At 40.4% G+C, this 23,150-nt stretch overlaps 1 protein-coding gene across 2 annotated transcripts in view; it reads left to right on the top strand.

Annotated features, from left to right (window-relative positions):
* The first annotated feature begins 4,495 nt into the window (after positions 1–4,495).
* The window catches only part of LOC110290935 (guanylate-binding protein 1), a 32,140-nt gene continuing 13,485 nt past the window's right edge, over positions 4,496–23,150 (top strand). Inside the window, exons 1-8 of one of the 2 annotated variants that reach the window (XM_085835464.1) lie at positions 4,496–4,589; positions 7,841–8,044; positions 8,718–8,845; positions 10,563–10,672; positions 13,175–13,371; positions 13,692–13,934; positions 16,050–16,330; positions 17,249–17,461. In XM_085835464.1, the coding sequence (XP_085691590.1) occupies positions 7,855–8,044; positions 8,718–8,845; positions 10,563–10,672; positions 13,175–13,371; positions 13,692–13,934; positions 16,050–16,330; positions 17,249–17,461 (1,362 nt within the window). In that variant the 5' untranslated portion in view covers positions 4,496–4,589; positions 7,841–7,854. The remainder of the gene's footprint in view (positions 4,590–7,840; positions 8,045–8,717; positions 8,846–10,562; positions 10,673–13,174; positions 13,372–13,691; positions 13,935–16,049; positions 16,331–17,248; positions 17,462–23,150) is intronic. The other variant, XM_085835465.1, reaches the window with a different exon arrangement.

Genomic DNA, 23,150 nt, shown 5'->3' with positions numbered 1-23,150 from the left:
ACTTATTAATAGGTCACAGCTTTATTCTTCAGGAAGACTTTGGAAAGTAGACAGAAAATTGACTTTGTATTTAAGGCAAGTTGAGTTAAGTTTCAGGCAAGAAAAAATGTCCTCTCCATAAAAATATAGAAAATAACATTATTTTATCATTAAGGAAGCAGTGTGTGCAGGCAGGACTACTGCATGTGACAAGAGTTGACATGACACTTCCCAGTTGTCCATCCAAGCAGAGAGGATCATTTTGTCAGCAACAGTCCTATCTGACATGTGGCATGCTGCCTAGGATGCAAAGAATGTCATAGCTAGACCATGAGGATGGGCTCCATGAAAAATGGTATGGGTGTGATGTGGCCATGACACTCACAAGCTCAAAGCACCTGCAGTTACCAACATGGAGTTCACACAAGACTGTGCTCACAAATGTTCAGGTAGAGGAGAGGCTCCTTGGGCCAGCCTCATTCTGGAAGCTTATTGGCAGTTGAGAGATGCTGGAGAGAAAGTGGTTGTCTTCAGTCATGGAGCCACTGTTGAGTTACTCATGTTTCTATGGGAACTTCCCTATCCTTGGCCACTTAAGTGGCCCTGGTCAAACCCAGTGGGACAGAAAGCAGAACCAAAAGCAGAATAAGAGACATGAAAGTGGGAAGTACTCTTGGAGGGTTACGTGGAGGACAAGAGAGGGTGGGGGATGAATATGAGCAAAATATACTATAAAATTATATGACATTGTCAAATAATAAACTTTTAAAATATAAGAAATAAAAAACAAAGAAATTGACCAAAGTGGGTTCTTGCATGAGACACTTCGCTGTGCCTTCCTTTTGACAGTGTTTATGCTTGGGAAGTGGTGCACTGTAGGTAGTTGATCTGAAACTTGAAAAGTGATTACTAGGCATTGTGTCTGCCCTTGGGAGTGTTAAGGGCAGATGGTGAATGGTATGCATGGTCACGCACACAGTGAATCTAACATATTGGTACTAATATAATTAGCATCAATATACCTTAATATATTCAAAATAAAAACAACATAGCTGAAAATAAGATGGAAGAGAAGGAGGAGGGAGAGGAGGAGCAAAGGAAGGGAAGAGAGAGAGAGAGGGAGAGAGAGGGAGAGAGAGAGAGAGAGAGAGAGAGAGAGAGAGAGAGAGAGAGAGAGAGAGAGAACTTATGGTTACAGACAGGACACATGTGTGGGTGAAGCTTCTAGGTGATGGTGTAAGGCTCTACCTGTATGGAGTTTATAGTTCAGAGGGACAGAGTTTTGGAGAAGATTCTAGAAAGGATGACTGTGCTGAGCCAGCACGCAAGGCTGCTTTTGTTTTCTTTCCGGTGGGGCTCAGAGCATGGTCATTGCCACCCCTGAGGATGAGGGTTATGTCCCAGAAAGGGTTCATCCTCACAAGCCCCAGCTGCAAAATGGGATGCCAAGTGTAGTACAAGTGCTCATACAAGCTATTTCTGACTCAAGACCATTGGGACTGCTGAGACATCCAGACCATCAGACTGAACAAAGACTGGATCCTTGGTCTTCCCTCAGGAAAGAGGAATGTTGCACTGGCTGAAGGACAATGACTTGCTAACCACAAGGTGCCCAAATGTTACAACTCTAGGTCACCCAAACATTGCTAATGTGGAGCTGCAATGGCTTTTCTCAGCCTTTGGGGAATTTTATTTGTACTTAGTAGTTTAGAAAAAGGACTCTGACACACTCTACCTCAAGAAAACACTACAAAGAAGACTGTTGAGCTTAAAAACAGAAACTAGATTTTCGTTGGCCCTTAAATTCTACAAGATTCATAAACATTCAAGAATGCAAGTAGTTTTGTGTTATCTACTACAAAAAAATTTTACTGGTCTAAGGAAAACAACTGATTTCCCAGTATTTAGGTCTGTTTTTATGAAATTTGGGTATGCTTACATTTTGAGAAATATCTCTCCCCACTTCCAAAGCATGCCCTGTTTCACTTTGTGGGAAGTTGTTTTTCTCTCGTCCTATCTTTCTCAGTGTAGAGTGGAGGAGCAGAGGTTTCACTCAAGTGCTTTTCCAATTCTCCATCCCCTAAAGTTGCTTGATTTGTAGCTCTTAGACTCCATACAGTCCTCACTCACCCTCTCTCTGAATCTCTTTCCTCTTTGAACAGATGTGATAGTGAGTTAGCTCATGAAGCAGTCTTATGAACTTTATCAACACATGTACAAGTGTGGCAGGAAAACAATTGGTGCATACATTGTGCACCATCATTTACTGACTGGACAGAGGAACTTCTGTGAAGTGCCAAATGGTAGAGGATTTAGAATAAGACATTTTTTTTCTTAAAATTGACCTCTGTGGCTTAAATTGCTTTTGAAAGTATTTCAACTAGTTTTTTTACTTAAACCTACAAACAATAGATTTGCATAATATTTTAATAAATGTATATCATTGTATATATTCTGGTTTATTTTTCCATTGCTGTGATAAAACACTGAACAAAAGCCACTTGGGGAAGCAAACGTTTAGTTCATCTTATGGATTATAGTCCTGTTTTTAAGGGAAGTCATTGTGAACTCAAGGCAGGAACTGAAGCAAAGACCATGGAAGGATGCCTCTTATTGGCTTGCTCTCCTTGCTTGCTTAGATCTTTCCTATACAGGCCAGGCTTACCTGCCTAGGGATGACACTGCTCACAGTGGGCCGGCCCCTCCTCTATTCATCATAAAGCAAGAAAATGTCCCACAAACCAATCTGATAGAGTCAATTCCTTAGTTGAGACTCCTGCTTCCTGGTTATGTGTAGATGGTGTCAAGGTAAAAAAAAAAAAAAACACAACAACAACAACAAACAAAACAAAACTATGACAGTGTTTTCCCCCTACATTTAGTCCTTGTCCAACCTATTTCTTCCTATTGGTCCCTTTTCTTATCTTAAGTAGTTCCCTTCTACTGATTCTTCTCTCTCTCTCTCTCTCTCTCTCTCTCTCTCTCTCTCTCTCTTTCTCTCTCTCTCCCCATCTCTCTATGTGTGTGGGTGCACATGTATGCATGTGGTAATAAACCTACTTATCAAATGAACATGCAATATTTGTCCATCTTTTGACCTTTCTGCTTCCTCTCCCACAGCAGGATACATACTTCTCCCACTACTTCCTCTCCCCATAGTACTTCTACAATATGTATATAATATCTATCTATGCACAATAATAACCCATTTGAGAGGAAAAATGAGAGATCTGTCTTACGTTGTGTACCTTGATGTACTAAAGTTCCATCCATTCTAAAACTCTGCTGTATGTATGCACCATGTCCTTTACCATCCCTCTGTTGGAGAGTGTCTCAGCTGCTTCCATAATGTGAGTATTGACTGTGACTAGCACAACAATAAACATGGGTGTGGAAGTGGCTCTGTGGTCGGCTACAAACAACATCTCAGGTATATTATAATTTAGAGTCAATGTAGAAGTAGGAAAGGAATGCAATGAGGGAGCAGGAAAAGAGAAAAAAATTTAATTGAAATAAACACTCCAAAAGGAAACTAAGAACAATGTTCTGAGGGGGAAAGAATGAGAGATGAAAAATATGACGATTCAGCAACGAAAATATCTTTCCACAGCACCAGATAACTGAGGGATAGAATTCATATCGGATTAAAACGAAACATTTAGAAAAGCAAAATCAAAATTTTACTGGAAGGATGTTGACAAAAGAGACACAGGTGGGTGGGGGAGAAAGAAAATGAAAGGAAAGAGTACTATATTGGCTTTTTTCTAGGATGTCAAGTGTTTGGGAGACACGTTCTTTCTTTGATTTAATGTGGTCTTGAGCCTGTAATAGCCACCTTGAAACAGCTGGGTGTTTTGACTTCATCTTAATACCTTTCACTAGGGGACAAGACACCTTCCAGTCAAAGTTTGCTTAGGGACTCTGCTATATTAACTGATCATTATATTTATTTGTGGCATGAGTATTATTTGTGAGAATCAGGTGGTGTGAGAAGCCCGTGCATCTCACAAATGTGCAAGTGGGAGCTATCTTCATTATTATTTATTAAATTTCCAATATCAACTTTTAGGACATGGGTTAGGTTTGCAGGATTCAGAATTACATAACCCGGGGCATTGCCTCAGAGTGCTTATAGCCTTACATGGGTACACATGAGCAATTAAGGCCACTGTGAGTTTAGTGTTCAAAGCAACTGAACCCAAAATAATATCAGATGAGACAGCCTCATTCCTGAGCTTCTCAAACTGCCTCATGAACATGGCTGTATGTTACAGCCCCCAAGGACCAGCCCTTTCATAGAAACCCTTAGCTGGATAATCCTGAGAATCCTTGTGATAACCTGTTAGCAAACTCTCTCCTTGAATTCTGCACCAGTCACTGATAATTTAGGTCTACTGAGTACTTCTAATTTCACTTTCTTCTTTAACACTGTGTTTGCAGAAGTAGCTCTAATTCAACTGCCTCAGCAGAAAATTTTTGCTAATGCTCTGGACCGCCCCAGAAATTGGAGGGATGATAAAACACCAGGTGCCAAGGGCATCCATCAGAGCATCTTGATTCAAGAGGGAAGAAGCCACCAGCTCCTCTTCATTTCCTAATTTTATCCAAAGGTAAGGAAGGATTTCTGCTCCAGCTGAGAGAGGGGGAGGGGCAGGTGTGGGAAAGGCTTCCAGCATACTGATGAATCCCTGTAGATAACTGCTCCACAGGAGGCTGTTGCTCAGGAGGTTTTAGAATCCAGAGTTTGTGTGGAGGGAAGGTATGCTGTCAGCTACACTGTTTCTGCTGTGCTCAATTAATAGGTATCAGGCAGTGGAGTCCACAGAGGTTGGGGGAAAGGGGGACGGGGGGGGGGGGGAAGGGGGGGGAGGCATGTTCAGCATTCACTGTACTTTAAATGATCTTTGTTGCCCTAAGACTCTCACACAAACTCACCCACTCTGTTGCCAGTTTGTATGCCTTTTGAAAAATGATAATTGTACACCTCTGGCAACTTGGAACATGTCAAAACAGATACTCCTCCCGCTGTCGACTCTGGAGGTGATAAACTCTTGCAGACAGCTTTTCTGGGCCACCGTTATGGATTGCTTCCTCTTTTATGGCAGCACAAGCCAAATAACAATAAAAACTACCAGGGTTTAAGAGATGCCTCACTGCTTAAGTTTGGTTTCTGACACCCAACTTGGGCAGTTCGTAACTGTTCCAGCTCCAGTTCCAGGTTATTTGACAACCTCTTCTGTCCATTGTGGGCCACCACAAATGCATGGTAAACCCACATACACATAACTAAAAAGAATTTTTAAAAGTCCAAACTCTCACTTTGGTAGTTTCCAGGGTCCATTGTTGTTCAAAGGGAAAGGTTCTGATCCAGAAACATGACCAGTGTGTCTGTTCTGTTCCCTGCAAGTCACAGGAAGCAGGACAAGGGAGGTCTGGCCCTCTGTTGGATTTATGTGGAAAAAACCAGCAGTGATAAATGCTAAAGCCAAATGCTAAAGTGATAAATGCTAAAGACAAATCACTCTTTGTCTTCACTTTACCACTCTTTACTTACTTTATGATAACCCTTCTGACTGCGATGAGAGACAATTTCGTTGTAAGCTTAATTTGCATGTCCCTGCAAGCTAACGATATTGAACACTTTCAAAATTATTATTATTATTATTAATTACTAGTGTTTGCGCTTCTTTTGAGACTTGACTATTCAGTTCATTGTCCCATTGATGGATCCACAGTTTTGTTTGTGTTTGTTTGTGTGTGTGTGTGTTTGTATGTGTGTGTTTATTTTTCTGGTTAATATGCTCTGGAGACAGCTGGCAAAGATCTTTCTCCCACTCTGAAGGCTGTGTGTTCACTCTGTTACAAGTCTCTGTCAATGGGCAGAAGTGTTGTAGTTTTGTGTAATCTGATTTGAGATTCTTGTGGTTAATTCTCACATGATTAGAGTTTTACTTGGACATGCTGTGCCAGTTCTGAAGTGTTCCCCAATATACTTTTGTTTAACAAGTCCAGCATTTTTGGTTTTAAAGGTTAATTTTTGTTTTTTTTATGTTTACATATATGAGTTTAAAATATAAATAACTCCAGTACAGTCATTAATGCCTCCTGGACACTTAAAAATATGCAATAAATAAATCCTGAGTATACAACATTTTGGTCCATCTTATTTTTAATAATAATTAGCTGGAATTAAGATATGACTATGTCATTTTTCTCCTTCCCTTTCTCTCACCAACAACCTCTCTAATGACAACCTGCTGCTCTCTTTCAAATCCATGGCTTCATTTTCTTTGATTGGTATTACACATGCACAAACACACACACTCACACACACAGGTATATATTCCTCAGTCAATGAACACACAATCTGTTTCATCTGTATAATGTTATTGGATGGCTATGATCTCAGGACAGTCCACTTGGTATTGGATAACTAACCATGAAGCTCATCCAGGAGGATTTATATTCCAATCTCAGCATTCCTTAGTTGCCTGTAGTGCCTTGTTGAGGGTTCAAGCCCCATGAGATTTCCCCTTTGATGGTAAGCATGTCCATTGGTGCTGTACTTCTTTGGGGGTCTTGTTTAGGCAGCCAAGCTGTTGAGTCTACATGGGTATAGCTTCTCCATTACATCTAGGAACCCCAGGTTCATATCAGACTTCCTGTTTTACTGACTCTTCAATCTTTTCACCCCTTCCCCCTTTTCTGTGATGGTCCCTGAGCAGAACATGCAGAAGTCAGGTTATAGTTGATGCTGGGTACCACACAACCATTTGTTCCTTGAACTTGATTGGTTGTAGTTTTTTGTTGTGGTCTCTACCTGTTACAAAGAAAAACTTCTTTGGTGAAGGATAAGAGCTACACTTATCTGTGGGAATAAGGATAAGTATTTAGAATGCAGTTAAGAATGACGCTGGGTACTCACTGATAAGTGGATATTAGCCAAGAAAGTTAGAATACCCAAGATACAATTTACACAACTCATGAAACTCAAAAAGAAGGAAAATCAAAGTGTGGATACTTTGCTCCTTCTTAGAAGGGGGAACAAAATACCCATGGAGAGAGTTACAGGACAAAGTTCAGAGCTGAGACTGAAGGAAGAACCATCCAGAGACAGCCCCACCCGGGGATCCATCCCATAAACAACCACCAAATACCAACACTATTGCACATATTAATAAGATTTTGCTGACAGGACCCTGATATAGCTGTCTACACTGAGGCTCTGCCAGTATCTGGAAAATACAGAAGTGGATACTCACAGTCATCTATTGGATGGAACAGAGGGTCCCCAATGAAGGAGCTAGAGAAAGTACCCAAGAAGCTGAAGGGGTCTGCAGCCCTATAGGAGGAACAACAATATGAACTAACCAGTACCCTCAGAGCTCATGTCTCTAGCTGCATATGTATCAGAAGATGGTCTAGTCAGCGATCAGTGGGAGGAGAGGTCCTTGGTCTTGCAAAGATTCTAGGCCCCAGTACAGGGGAATGCCAGGGCCAGGAAGTGAGAATGGGTGGGTTGGGGGAGCATGAGGTGGGAACATATAGGGGATTTTTGGAAAGGAAACTAGGAAAGGGGATAGCATTTGAAATGTAAATGAAGAAAACATCTAATAAAAAAATAAATCTTAAAAAAAAAAAGAATGATGCTGGTTTAATAAAGTGACAATAGTAGGATCTCCTTCAAGACTCATGGCCTTACTAGCTTCAGGTAGTTAGTTGGGTTCCCAGCCAATGTGTGTGTGCTGCTATTGTACCCTCTAGTTTATAACAGAATGCTCATGATAGTCCAGGTCATTGAACTGAGTTCTTCTAACTGACTCAGAACATTTCCTCTTTTATCATCTCTTGCAAACATAAGAGTACTCTCTGGAAATGGCCTCAGAAATCCACATGAAAGGCCCAGTGTGCCTCATCAAGAACTCTGGTGAGCAGTTGGAGGTCTACCAGGAAGCACTGGACATCCTGTCTGCTATCCAAAATCCTGTAGTGGTCGTAGCAATAGTGGGCTTCTACCACACAGGCAAATCCTATCTGATGAATAAGCTGGCTGGAAAACAGAAGGGTGAGTTCTACCAGGAGAGCTCTGCTCAGTACCCCTTCCCACATCCACTGTCAGTATCCAGAAAGCAAATATGAGTAGAAAAAAGTCAAAGATGCAGGTCATATGGGGTGCTTTTTGTCCATCAGTGGACATGCATTTCTGAATTAGTGTTCCCAGTGCTTCCTCCCACAATGTCATCACGTCTTTTAAAGGTATAAGCATGTCTTAGTGGGCTTCATAAGTTCTCACCTTTCTTATCCTCATCTCTAGCCCTCCTTCTCTCCCTCCCTTCCCCCTTCTCCCCACGTGACCATGGCCAGCCTCTGTTTTTCTTACTACCTTCTCTCTTTTCCCACCCCTTCTACAATAAAGCTCTAAAACTATATAAAAAAAAAAAAAAAGCAAGTCTTAGTGGAAGAAATAATACATTAGTAGGGACAGTCAGCTTACGTTATAATGAATTAGACAATATTTGTTAGAATGTTCATTCAGGAGGAGGAAGTGTCCACTTAAGTCTAAGGTGGAAATGAATGGCTGATAAGCATTGGATGTTCTGCACTCCATGTTTCCTGGTTTGAAATCAAAACCAACACTTGGAACTGGCTGGTCTTCTGTAAATGGTAAACATGTTCATTCCAAGGCAATTTCAGGAAGCGTGTGCTGTTTATCTCTCCATCTCATCCCCACTCTGTAGGCTTCTCCCTGGGCTCCACTGTGCAGTCTCACACCAAGGGCATCTGGATGTGGTGCATGCCTCATCCCCAGAAGCCAGAACATACCCTCGTTCTGCTTGACACTGAGGGCCTGAAAGACATGCAGAAGGTACGGCATAATCTTTCATATCTACTCATGGTAAATCAATAGTCATTCCCAGTCTTCAATTATAGTACTGATGCATCAAATTAGTGTATCACTTACCTAACATAGGAACCAAGAGTTGACACTAAAGTCAACATATTAACAGAGAGTCAGCCTTCATATGCGGGGGCCTAGCAAACACAGAAGTAGATGATCACAGTCAGCTATTGGATGGATCACACGGCCCCCAATGGAGGAGCTAGAGAAATTACCCAAGGAGCTAAAGGGAACTGCAACCCTATAGGTGGAACAACAATATGAACTAACCAGTACCCCGGAGCTCTTGTCTCTAGCTGCATATGTATCAAAAGATGGCCTAGTCGGCCATCACTGCAAAGAGAGGCCCATTGGACTTGCAAACTTTATATGCCCCAGTACAGGGGAACCCCAGGGCCAAAAAGGGGGAGTGGGTGGGTAGGGGATTGGGAGGGTGGGTATGGGGGACTTTTGGGATAGCATTGAAAATGTAAACGAGGAAAATACCTAATAAAAAAATAAATTATATATATAAAAAAAGAATAACTGACAATATTTTTTACCATTTTTCTCTTATACCACCACACCATGTTTTGGTGAGACTTTTAACGGTGTCACTAAATATGACTGTACATTTTCTGAACTTGCATAAGTGTGATCCTATGGAAATGATGAGAATTGTAACTTCTACATAGCACTATCAATGAGAGGAAAACAATATAAAATGTATACTTTTGATAGGGCTCTAATGCAGTGAAGAGACATTATGACCAAGGTAACTATTTTTGTTAAAGCATTTAGCTAACATTTAACTGCTTCAGAGGCTTAGTCTATTATCATCATGGTAGAGAACATGGCAGCAGGAATGGCAGGCATGGTGCTAGAACAGTACCTGAAAGATACATCCTGATCCATGGGCAGCAGGAGAAAGGGGATGGAAGGGAGGGAGGGAGAGAAGAAAATGGAGGGATAAAAAGAAAGTAATAAGGAGAGAAAAATAGAGAAATTGCGAGAGAGAGAGAGACAAAGACAGAGACAGAGAGACAGAGGCAGAGAGAGACAGAGAGAGACAAAGACAGAGAGACTGGGCTTGGCATGGGCTTTTGAAACCTTAAATCCTACCCCTTGGGACATACTTTCTTCAATGAGGCCACACTCCTAATTCTTCTAATGCTTTAAGAAAATTTCATTCCATTCCTGGTGACTAAACCTTTAAAAATATAAGTCTGTGGGGAGCATTCTCCCTCAATCCACCACAATTTGCAATAGTGTCATTTTTTAACTCTACTTTAAACCACCACAGTTTGCAGTGACATCCTTTTTCATGGAGGATCACATTACTACTCTTCCCAATATGGAGCAAACAAAAGTTTCACTGAAAGAGAGCTAAAATGGCCCTTCCCATAACATGTCCTGGGAGTGAAATCCAGCATGCCAGTTTAGATTTTAGTAACTGACCAATGTTATGACTTTTAAATGTGAATGTCCTTCATGCTCTTATATACATGGATATACTTTGTCATATTTGAATTATACAACATAAATTTAAGATTCATAAAATCATTGTACAGGTACAAATTTATTATGTAGAAGAAATGACTTACCTTTGTTGTCATAGCTGATGGGGGACAGATAAAGGCCATTTTTGCCTAACCGAGTTGATGGATAATCTCTTAGTCACTCTTCTTCACTCACTGACCTGTAGGGTGACAACCAGAATGACTGCTGGATCTTTGCCTTGGCCGTCCTCCTCAGCAGCACCTTCATCTACAACAGCATAGGAACCATCAACCAGCAGGCCCTGGACCAGCTGCAGTATCCTTTTGGTGTTCTCTAGCATAGTCCTAAACCTAGAAACAACAGCATCAATATGACATCAGTTAGATAGGCAGACAAGGACCTTAATATTTTGAAGTCTCTCAATAACAAAACCCCTGATTTTCCTCATGTGAGTTTGCCTTACTACCCAGAAAAATTCAAACTTCTTACATCATACAATGCCTCAGACAGAGTGGTACACTTCTGAGAGCATCCCTATCTGGCTCAGTATCCTGCATTTGTCCAAATCTTCAACATGATTCAGAACTCATGTTCTTAATAGTCAGTATTCTTATTATGTCTAAATGAGAGTAGGCATCCTGACTGCTCACTGGATGCTATAGGTAATATTTATCCTACAAACTCATCAAGGGATCCTAAACCTTGAATGAAGGAACAGCTTCATTCTTCCCAACAGGTGAACCAGCAGGTAAGGCCATTCTCATTCAACCCCAATTGCAATAGCCAATCTAAGGGATTTGGAAAATCCTTGTCTCCTTACCAGGTTTACTTCAGTCCCATCACAAGTTCAAGTTTTCCTGGCCTACCTGTCCTTTAAACAGAGTCACATACTGCTCAGAAAATCCATTTCTGGATTGATATCCCACATCCCTGTTTACATTCTCTTCTTTTTGTGGCTTCTAAGTGTGTGACACTAGTGGCTGTGACTCTGTTAGCCTGGTTTTACTTGGATCTAGGGACTGTCATTGTGCCTCATGACACAATTGGAGCACCCATATGTCAGCTGTCATCAAGTAGTTACAGCCACATTCAGCCATTCACATGTATCAGCTGATGGAATACATCATGTAGATATCTTAGAGACAATTCAAATCAAAATTCACAAAATCTCTCTTCCCTCCATGTTTCTAATTACATTAACATTTCCCATCATTCACAAAATTGCTCAGATTTAAAACATAGAAATCAGTTGATATAACCATTTCTTAGTACAATGAGAAGTCATTGTTTTACTCAGCTCCATTAGCAAAGCTCTTTCCTTAAACTGACACACTCCCTATGTTGTGTGTAGCTTTAAAAATTTGCTACCACCTTTGCCCAGGAGATTCGACCCTGAAGGTGCAGCCCATACTCTTGCCTTTCCCAATTCCGTTTTGTTCCCCCTGGCTTAGCTTTGCCAAGCTGCCAGCACCAACACAGCTTCTCTCTCAACCCACCTTTGCACAATGAAAAAGACTCAGAGAGCTTTATTACTTTAGAATTTGCCTACTAGCACAATTGCCTGGCTCAAATACCTCCCACTTGGAAATGTGTGCCCTTAATAATTTATTATCCCCATCTGTCCTCCTGCCCTAAACTTAATGACTCATATCAACCATCCTCTGCGGACATCCTCTGCTATCTGCTGGTGACAGAGGCTGCTGGTTCTAGCTTCACTGAAATCTTACATGATTGTTTTGTGCTTCTTCTTCCAAAACCAAAAGTCCCTCCCCCCACCCCACTGTCTTCAGACACTGCAGAAGAGGGCATCAGATCACATTACATATGGTTGTGAGCCACCATGTTGTTGCTGGGATTTGAACTCAGGACCTTAAGAAGAGCCATCAATGCTCATAACTTCTGAACCATCTCCAACCAGGAAAACACCTTCTCTTTCACTTTGTCTATCCCCCTGAGAGCTGGAAGTGCCACCTATCCCTTCTGCCCAGGAATTGGCTCCTAGCATCCTTTATTGACCAAATCAATAACTAATTAGGGAACCAGATCTAATATCAGCATACCACCCCCTATCTCTCTACATACATTCCACAACAAATTCTAGTGTAAGCTTTTCTTGTCTTGGACATGTCAACTGCCAAATTATTCTGTGCATATACTCTTGACTATCAAGTATAGTCACAGCCAGTATGATCTTCAGAAATGGTGTTATATCATATCTTCTCTTCAAAAAGTACCTTCCATTTAGTGCAGATCAAGCTGAAGACTAGAGTCTGTCTAACTTAATGTCCTACATATAGGTCTTTTGGAACTTCTTCCCCACCACACAAGCAAGCATTATTTATACTCAGTATATAATCACATTTTTCTGTTTAAGGGTTTATAAGTGATGTAACCTCTATTTGGAACATTCCATGTTTGGATTTTGGAAAACCTAGAATCTCGAAGATCCAAGTAGCCCTTTGAAGACTTCCATGTGCAAGCAACCCACACAGATCCATGCATTGATTCACTATTGCTTGGGCTAGTTTATTTTTTTGAATCACAATTTTAGCAATATTTGAGGATTATTTTTCATGTACTTATTATCTGTCTCTTTAAATATGATATACATTCAGAGTTGGCATTCTCTTGCTTATTTTAAAAGGTTCCCCAGGGACAGTGCTTGTTCAGAAGCAGATATAAAATAGATATTTGTGACCAATTAAATTCTGAAAATGATTAAGCTGTCATATAAATATATAATTTTGTGGTATAGTGGTGGGATCCACATCATAAAAATGGAGATTTCCCCGTAGTTTTCTTAACTGAGCATGTCAGTTATCTGACAGAACAGACTGATCTAATCAAATCAAAGTCATCACCTCAACAGAGTGATGTAGACAACTCAGCTAACTTCGTGGGCTTTTTTCCTGTCTTTGTGTGGACTCTGAGGGATTTCTCCCTGGATCTGGAAATTAATGGAATATCCATCACTCCTGATGAGTACCTAGAGACTTCACTGGCTCTGAGAAAAGGTAAATGGGCTCAATGGAAGCTTGTGATATCATGGTAACAATAGCATAAGGATCGCTTCTGTATTCCTGGTAAAATTCTTGATCCTGTGTTTGTGCTTTCCTCAGTGCTGTTAAGGGAAGTGAAAACACAACTTGATGAATTTGAACTGTACCATCCACAGCTTCTCAGAGGGCTTGTTCTTTCTTGTCATTTTGTTTTGTTTTACTCATTCTAGATTAGTTATTTACCCCTTGCTTTGGGAAAGTTATATTACTGAAAGTGTCATTTATTTGAAAGAATTTATTTGAAGTTTACTGCATCTAATTTATCCTTCCTTAAGGAACTGATGAGAACACTAAAAAATTTAATATGCCTCGACTGTGTATCAGGAAGTTATTCCCAAAGAGGAAGTGCTTCATCTTTGACAGGCCCGGAGACAGGAGGCAACTTTCCAAACTAGAGTCAATACAGGAGGACCAGCTGAATAAAGAATTTGTAGAACAAGTTGCAGAATTCACCTCATACATCTTCAGCTATTCTGATGTCAAGACTCTGTCTGGTGGCATTAGAGTCAATGGACCACGTAAGTCATCCCTTCTACCTCTTATCTGGTCTTCTGCTCATTGTAGGATACTAACAAACCCACTCTAACCAGACCAAACACCATTTGTTGATGTTGTTGAAGATGGAGTGTATGCCTCTCATGCACTTGGAATTTACTTGGGAACTAAATGTATTTCTCACAATCTCATCCTTGTAATAGCAAACAACAGCAGAAACCACCAGAACATAATGTAGCCTGAATTTCCACTTGTTCATGGTTCCTTATTAATAAAGAGGTTAACTGATTGTCACAGATCAAATACCACATAGGGCTAATGCAACAGAGTAAAGCCTAAGGCAGGACATGACTTTCCAACTTCAGGAAAGTAAAAGCTATGTGACTGAAAGAAGAGAGTGCATGAGAGGAGTGGAGTCATGATGCAATGGTGCTGTCCTGATGGAGCAGACATGACTGGAGGATCTTACAATTGGCTCCAAGCTTTGTAGGAAGGTCTCTAATTTATAGACATCTGACACTTGAGTAGAATTAAGTGGTCATTGGGTTAGGACAAAATTAGGGCAGTAAAAACTGTCAATGAGTCATGGAAGCTACTATATATTGGTGTCAAATATAAAAGTTTTCATTATAATAAAATACAACAGTATGGTAGGTCCAAGAAGGAACTACAAATATGTCACCTCAGACTGAAGCTCTTCATTTCCTGTATATTTTATTATTTCTTGAGAAAGTAATATCAGGAGGAAGAATTAGTGTTTGGAGTGGGTAAAGTTGTTTGTTTTTTAATAATTTACTGTGGATTCCCCCACCCCTGATATTTATAGCAGGGGAACACCATTGAATCAGGCAGCTGATATTTATAATAAGGAACACCATGGAGTCAGTTAGCTCACTGGCCAGGGATGTCGTTCAGATAGTAGAGTGATTTACTAACATTCACAAAGTTGTTGGTTTGATCTCAGCACCACATGAATTGGTATGGCTGTGCAACCTGGAATCTTACTTTTGCAGGGGTAGAGGCAGGAGGATCGAAAATACAAGGTCATAGCCAGGCAGTAGTGGCACATGCCTTTAATCCCAGCACTTGGGAGGCAGAGGCAGGCAGATTTCTGAGTTCAAGGCCAGCCTGGTCTACAAAATGAGTTCCAGGACAGCCAGGGCTATACAGAGCTGGTGCCAGGTCTTTTGTCTCAATAGTTCTGTGCAAGTCAGTCCTGCACTCTCTTTTCTGGTTCTATAGTTGGGATGAGTCATGGATTTGATATTTTTCTTCCTTTCAAATCTGTAAGTACACTTTGTATGTGTGTTCATTTATTTGGTTTTTTTGTTTTGTTTATTGAAATAGTGTAACATTTCTCAGACTTCCCTTAACTTTGATATGTAGCCAACAATGACTTGTTTGTTTGTTTGTTGTTTGTTTTTGTTTTTGTTTTTTAAAGACAGGGATGTGGTCCTTTCAGTAATCCAAAGAGCAAAGATGTAAGAAAAGCTGAATGTCTTGGTCATTCTATAGCTCTCATGAAAAAACAAAACAAAACAAAACAAAACAAAACAAAACAAAACAAAACAAAACAAAACAAAACAAAATAGTGGATAGACACATTTATAGAGTGTGGAAAGTGGGCTAGTAGCATGTAGTACAAAAAATACGTAAAAGAAAGAAAGAAAAAAGGGAAGGAAGGAAAGAAGGAAGGAAGGAAGGGAGAGAGGGAGGGAAGGAGGGAAGAAGGGAGGGAGGATGAGAGGGAGGGACAGAGGGAGGGAAGGAAGGAAGAGCAACAGCCAAATTCACCCAAGTACAACAGGAGAAGTGGAAGAGGAGAAAGATGATGACAAGGTTTCTCTTTGGTCATTTAAAGAGAGAGAAAAGAAATACAATGGAAAGGGAATTTAAAAAAAAAAAAGAGGAGAGATAAAATAAGGAGACACAGTGTCTCGGGCCATCCAAACCCTGTCCTGAGAAATTTAATACCAAATCTATCTCTTAGTTAAATGTAGAGGCAGTAAAAATGGGCTTTGAGCTCTGGATCTCCAGGTTAACATATTATCCATTTGGTGTTCTTTCTCAGAAAATTGTGGAAGCTATGTGCTCTGTCCAGCAACTAATAGTCATTTTGGAACTCCTTCATCATCTAGGTCTAAAAAGCCTGGTGCAGACCTATGTCAGTGCCATCTGCAGTAGAGATCTCGCCTTCGAGGAGAGTGCTGTTCTGACTTTGGCCCAAATAAAGAACTCAGCAGCAGTGCAAAAAGCCATCGCCTACTACGAAGAACAGATGAATCAGAAGATCCACATGCCCACAGAAACCCTACAGGAGCTGCTGGACATGCACAGGACCTTTGAGAGGGAGGCCATTGAGGTCTTCATGAAGAATTCTTTCAAGGATGTAGACCAACAGTTCCAGGAAGAATTAGGGGTAGGTTTGGCACTCAACATCTTGAGAGTCAGGAATATATTTGTCTTTTTGAGGAGAGAATTGTCCTTAGTCTCCAAGAGAGGAATGCTCAGTGATGTGCACAGATTTACAATGACTGTTGAAAGACTAGATTCTGCTGGATTTTGATAAAAATTCTAGTATTATAGTGAATCATATTTTCCACAAAATTTCATTTTCTTTGTTATAAGAAAACATGGACATTTGATCAGTGATGATCTCTCCCTGATTAGCAATGCCCAGATTTTACAAATGATACATTGTTGTGATCAAAACTTCTAGTGCAGCTAGCTAGTCAATGTCGTTGGAAATAGGCATCTTCTTACCTGAGGTATTTTTAGGATGGAATGTATATAGAGGTTCATTATGCTTTCTAAATGTTGAAATTCACATCATTACCATCTTCATCATTCATTACCTTCACGGTGACAAAAACACAGAATTTTAGAATATCAAAAAGTATTTATTCTTTTATTGAATAGTTTTAGTAAAGTCTCTGGCCTTAGTACCCTGTGTTACCTCATAATCTGACATTGGTATTCTCCATCCTGCTTCACAAACAAGGAATTATCTGTCCACACATGGTAAGGACACCAAGCAGTAGAGTCACACATTCAGTGAGAACACAGGAGCCTATCTAACTCTAACCTGTGTGATCTGAGCTATCCTTAAAATCAGAAATGTTAAAATAAAACAGTTTCCTATGATGTAGCATCTCTATGTTGACAATCACTTTCTAAGTCAGAAAGGGTGGGCAGCAGAAGGGATGCAGAATTCCTTCAGGGATTAACAAACTGAAGGACCAGTTTCTGAAGGGACATTACAGTGAGGTGAAAAATGAGTCCTCAGTTAGACATTCTCCTGTAATCTGTTGTGTATCTCCCTCCTGTGCCCTACCAGGCCCAGCTGGAAGCCAAGCGAGATGCCTTTGTTAAGAAGAACATGGACATGTCATCTGCTCATTGCTCAGACTTACTGGAGGGCCTCTTTGGTCATCTGGAAGAAGAAGTGAAGCAGGGGACATTTTATAAACCAGGAGGTTACTACCTTTTTCTTCAAAGGAAACAAGAGCTGAAGAAAAAGTATATCCAGATTGCTGGAAAGGGACTCCAGGTAAACTGAGCAGTTTTAGCATTTTGTGGTACTTGGTAGAGAATCTCTAACAAATTCTTGCGATTTCAAAGACACTACAATGGTGTCTGTGAGCTGTGCCCTCCTCTTACATTCATCCAGGCAGTCAACCATGATATAGATTGTAGCTTCTTCCTTGGGAGTAAAATTGGACCTCTCAGAAATGTTTGTGGAAATCATTCATTCTCTTATTTAGTTATCTAATCATGCAAGAGTGATTTATTTACCCCCAGTGTTTAGAGTACTTCTCAAGGATCTAGGGCTACTGTGATTTAAGGAATAACCAAACAGAACCAAACCAAACCAAACTAAACCAAACCAAGTAACTAGTAATTTCTTTCTCGTAAGCTCTAGGTAATGCTAGTTTACAGACTAGTAATAATCATAGTAATAGCAGTTGATACCTAGATTGCCCTCACTTTTTCTAGAAATAAACTCACTGAGTTCTGGCATCAATTCTATTAAGTAATTATTATTATTATCTCATAGAGAGAAAAGGAAATTGTGGCAGAAGAAAGTTAAGACCTCACTCAAGATCAAGTCAATGAGCTTCACAGACTCATTGAAAATCCAGGGTACATAGTCTTTGCCTTTAGCCATTTTATTTTATTTTTTTTATTATGTATTTTCATCAATTACATTTCCAATGCTATCCCAAAAGTCCCCCATACCCCCCTCCACTTCCCTACCCACCCATTCCCATTCTTTTGGCCCTGGCATTCCCCTGTATTGGGGCATATAAAGTTTGCAAGTCCAATGGACCTCTCTTTCCAGTGATGGCCGACTAGGCCATCTTTCGATACATATGCAGCTAGAGACAAGAGCTCCAGGGTACTGGTTAGTTCATCATGTTGTTCCCCCTATAGGGTTGCAGATCCCTTTAACTCCTTGGGTACTTTCTCTAGCTTCTCCATTGAGAGCCCTGTGATCCATCCAATAGCTGACTGTGAGCATCCACTTCTGTGTTTGCTAGACCCTGGAATAGTCTCACAAGAGACAGCTATATCTGGGTCCTTTCAGCAAAATCTTGCTAGTATATGCAATGGTGTCAGCGTTTGGAAGCTGATTATGGGATGGATCCCTGGATATGGCAGTCTCTAGATGGTCCATTCTTTCATCACAGCTCCAAACTTTGTGTAACTCCTTCCATGGGTGTTTTGTTCCCAATTCTAAGAAGGGGCATAGTGTCCACACTTTGGTCTTCATTCTTCTTGAGTTTCATGCATTTAGCAAATTGTATCTTATATCTTGGGTATCCTAAGTTTTGGGCTAATATCCACTTATCAGTGAATACATATTGTGTGAGTTCCTTTGTGATTGTGTTACCTCACTCAAGAAGATGCCCTCCAGGTCCATCCATTTGGCTAGGAATTTCATAAATTCATTCTTTTTAATAGCTGAGTAGTACTCCATTGTGTAAATGTACCATATTTTCTGTATCCATTCCTCTGTTGAGGGGCATCTGGGTTCTTTCCAGCTTCTGGCTATTATAAATAAGGCTGCTATGAACATAGTGGAGCATGTGTCCTTCTTGCCGGTTGGAACATCTTCTGGATATATGCCCAGGAGAGGTATTGCTGGATCCTCCGGTAGTACTATGTCCAATTTTCTGAGGAACCACCAGACTGATTTCCAGAGTGGATGTACAAGCTTGCAATCCCACCAACAATGGAGGAGTGTTCCTCTTTCTCCACATCCTCGCCAGCATCTGCTGTCACCTGAATTTTTGATCTTAGCCATTCTGACTGGTGTGAGGTGGAATCTCAGGGTTGTTTTGATTTGCATTTCCCTGATGATTAAGGATGTTGAACATTTTTTCAGGTGCTTCTCTGCCATTCGGTATTCCTCAGGTGAGAATTCTTTGTTCAGTTCTGAGCCCCATTTTTTAATGGGGTTATTTGATTTTCTGGAGTCCATCTTCTTGAGTTCTTTATATATATTGGATATTAGTCCCTTATCTGATTTAGGATAGGTAAAGATCCTTTCCCAATCTGTTGGTGTTTTTTTTTTGTCTTATTGATGGTGTCTTTTGCCTTGAAGAAGCTTTGCAGTTTCATGAGGTCCCACTTGTCAATTCTCGATCTTACAACACAAGCCATTGCTGTTCTATTCAAGAATTTTTCCCCTGTGCCCATATCTTCAAGGCTTTTCCCCACTTTCTCTTCTATGAATTTCAGTGTCTCTGGTTTTATGTGAAGTTCCTTGATCCACTTAGATTTGACCTTAGTACAAGGAGATAGGAATGGATTGATTCGCATTCTTCTACATGATAAAAACCAGTTGTGCCAGCACCATTTGTTGAAAATGCTGTCTTTCTTCCACTGGATGGTTTTAGCTCCCTTGTCGAAGATCAAGTGACCATAGGTGTGTGGGTTCGTTTCTGGGTCTTCAATTCTATTCCATTGGTCTACTTGTCTGTCACTATACCAGTACCATGCAGTTTTTATCACAATTGCTCTGTAGTAAAGCTTTAGGTCCAGCATGGTGATTCCACCAGAGGTCTTTTATCCTTGAGAAGAGTTTTTGCTATCCTAGGTTTTTGGTTATTCCAGATGAATTTGCAGATTGCACTTTCTTTTTTTTTTTTTTTCTTTTTTTTTTTTAATTAGGTAATTTCCTCAATTACATTTCCAATGCTATCCAAAAAGTCCCCAATGCACTCCCCCCCCCAGTCCCCCACCCACCCACCCCCACCCCTTGGCCCTGGCATTCCCCTGTACTGGGGCATATAAAGTTGGCAAGTCCAATGGGCCTCTCATTCCAGTGATGGCCTACTAGGCCATCTTTTGATACAAATGCAGCTAGAGACAAGAGCTCTGGGGTACTGGTTAGTTCATAATAATGATCCACCTATGGGGTTGCAGTTCCCTTTAGCTCCTTGGGTACTTTCTCTAGCTCCTCCATTGGGGGCCCTGTGATCCATCTAATAGCTGACTATGAGCATCCACTTCTGTGTTTGCTAGGCCCCGGCATTGTCTCACAAGAGACAGCTATATCTGGGTCCTTTCAGCAAAATCTTGCTAGTATATGCAATGGTGTCAGCGTTTGGAAGCTGATTATGGGATGGATCCCTGGATATGGCCGTCTTTAGATGGTCCATCCTTTCTTCACAACTCCAAACTTTATCTCTGTAACTCTTTCCATGGGTGTTTTGTTCCCAATTCCAAGAAGGGGCACAGTGTCCACACTTTGGTCTTCGTTCTTCTTGAGTTTCATGCGTTTAACAAATTGTATCTTATATCTTGGGTATCCTAAGTTTTGGGGCTAATATCCACTTATCAGTGAGTACATATTGTGTGAGTTCCTTTGTGAATATGTTACCTCACTCAGAATGATGCCCTCCAGATCCATCCATTTGCCTAGGAATTTCATAAATTCATTCCTTCTAATAGCTGAGTAGTACTCCATTGTGTAAATGTACCACATTTTCTGTATCCATTCCTCTGTTGAGGGGCATCTGGGTTCTTTCCAGCTTCTGGCTATTATAAATAAACCTGCTATGAACATAGTGGAGCATGTGTCATTCTTACCGGTTGGAACATCTTCTGGATATATGCCCAGGAGAGGTATTGCTGGATCCTCTGGTAGTATTATGTCCAATTTTCTGAGGAACCGCCAAACTGATTTCCAGAGTGGTTGTACCAGCTTGCAATCCCACCAACAATGGAGGAGTGTTCCTCTTTCTCCACATCCTCGCCAGCATCTGCTGTCACCTGAATTTTTGATCTTAGCCATTCTGACTGGTGTAAGGTGGAATCTCAGGGTTGTTTTGATTTGCATTTCCCTGATGATTAAGGATGTTGAACATTTTTTCAGGTGCTTCTCTGCCATTCGGTATTCCTCAGGTGAGAATTCTTTGTTCAGTTCTGAGCCCCATTTTTTAATGGGGTTATTTGATTTTCTGGAGTCCACCTTCTTGAGTTCCTTATATATATTGGATATTAGTCCCTTATCTGATTTAGGATAGGTAAAGATCCTTTCCCAATCTGTTGGTGGTCTTTTTGTCTTATTGATGGTGTCTTTTGCCTTGCAGAAGCTTTGCAACTTTATGATGTCCCATTTATCGATTCTCGATCTTACAGCACAAGCCTTTGCTGTTCTATTCAGGAATTTTTCCCCTGTACCCATATCTTCGAGGCTTTTCCCTACTTTCTCCTCTCAAAATTCCAACTCAATTCTTCAACGAATTGGAAAGGGCAATCTGCAAATTCATCTGGAACAACAAAAAACCTAGGATAGCAAAAACTCTTCTCAAGGATAAAAGAACCTCTGGAGGAATCACCATGCCTGACCTAAAGCTGTACTACAGAGCAATTGTGATAAAAACTGCATGGTATTGGTATAACGACAGACAAGTAGACCAATGGAACAGAATTGAAGACCCTGAGATCAACCCACATACCTATGGTCACTTGATCTTTGACAAGGGACCAAAAACCATCCAGTGGAAAAAAGACAGCATTTTCAACAAATGGTGCTGGCACAACTGGCGGTTATCATGTAGAAGAATGCGAATTGATCCATTCCTATCTCCTTGTACCAAGGTCAAATCTAAGTGGATTAAGGAACTCCACATAAAACCAGAGACACTGAAACTTATACAGATTGCACTTTCTAATTCCTTGAAGAATTGAGTTGGAATTTTGATGGGGATTGCATTGAATTTGTAGATTGCTTTTGGCAAGATAGCCATTTTTACAATGTTGATCCTGCCAATCCATGAGCATGGGAGATCTTTCCATCTTCTGAGATCTTCTATAATTTCTTTCTTCAGAGACTTGAACTTTTTATTATACAGATCTTTCACTTCCTTAGTTAGAGTCACGCCAAGATATTTTATATTATTTGTGACTATTGAGAAGGGTGTTTTTTCCCTAATTTCTTTCTCAGCCTGTTTATTCTTTGTGTAGAGAAAGGCCATTGATTTGTTTGAGTTAATTTTATATCCAGCTACTTCACCGAAGCTGTTTATCAGGTTTAGGAGTTTTCTGGTAGAATTTTTAGGGTCACTTATATATACTATCATATCATCTGCAAAAAGTGATATTTTGACTTCATCTTTTCCAATTTGTATCCCTTTGATCTCCTTTTGTTGTCGAATTGCTCTGGCTAGGACTTCAAGTACAATGTTGAATAGATATGGAGAAAGTGGACAGCCTTGTCTAGTCCCTGATTTTAGAGGGATTGCTTCAAGCTTCTCACCATTTACTTTGATGTTGGCTACTGGTTTGCTGTAGATTGCTTTTATCATGTTTAGGTATGGGCCTTGAATTCCTGATCTTTCCAAGACTTTTATCATGAATGCGTGTTGGATCTTGTCAAATGCTTTTTCTGCATCTAACGAGATGATCATGTGGTTTTTGTCTTTGAGTTTGTTTATATACTGGATTATGTTGATGGATTTCCATATATTGAACCATCCCTGCATCCCTAGGATGAAACCTACTTGGTCAGGATGGATGATTGTTTTGATGTGTTCTTGGATTCGGTTAGCAAGAACTTTATTGAGGATTTTTGCATCAATATTCATAAGGGATATTGGTCTGAAGTTTTCTATATTTGTTGGGTCTTTTTTGTGGTTTAGGTATCAGAGTAATTGTGGCTTCATAGAATGAGTTGGGTAGAGTACCTTCTGTTTCTATTTCATGGAATAGTTTGTGAAGAACTGGGA

The sequence above is a fragment of the Mus caroli genome, unplaced genomic scaffold, assembly GCF_978045245.1.
Source record: "Mus caroli unplaced genomic scaffold, Mus_caroli_1 scaffold_3, whole genome shotgun sequence".
Lineage (NCBI taxonomy): Eukaryota > Metazoa > Chordata > Mammalia > Rodentia > Muridae > Mus > Mus caroli.
This window is presented reverse-complemented; position numbering and strand designations above follow the sequence as displayed.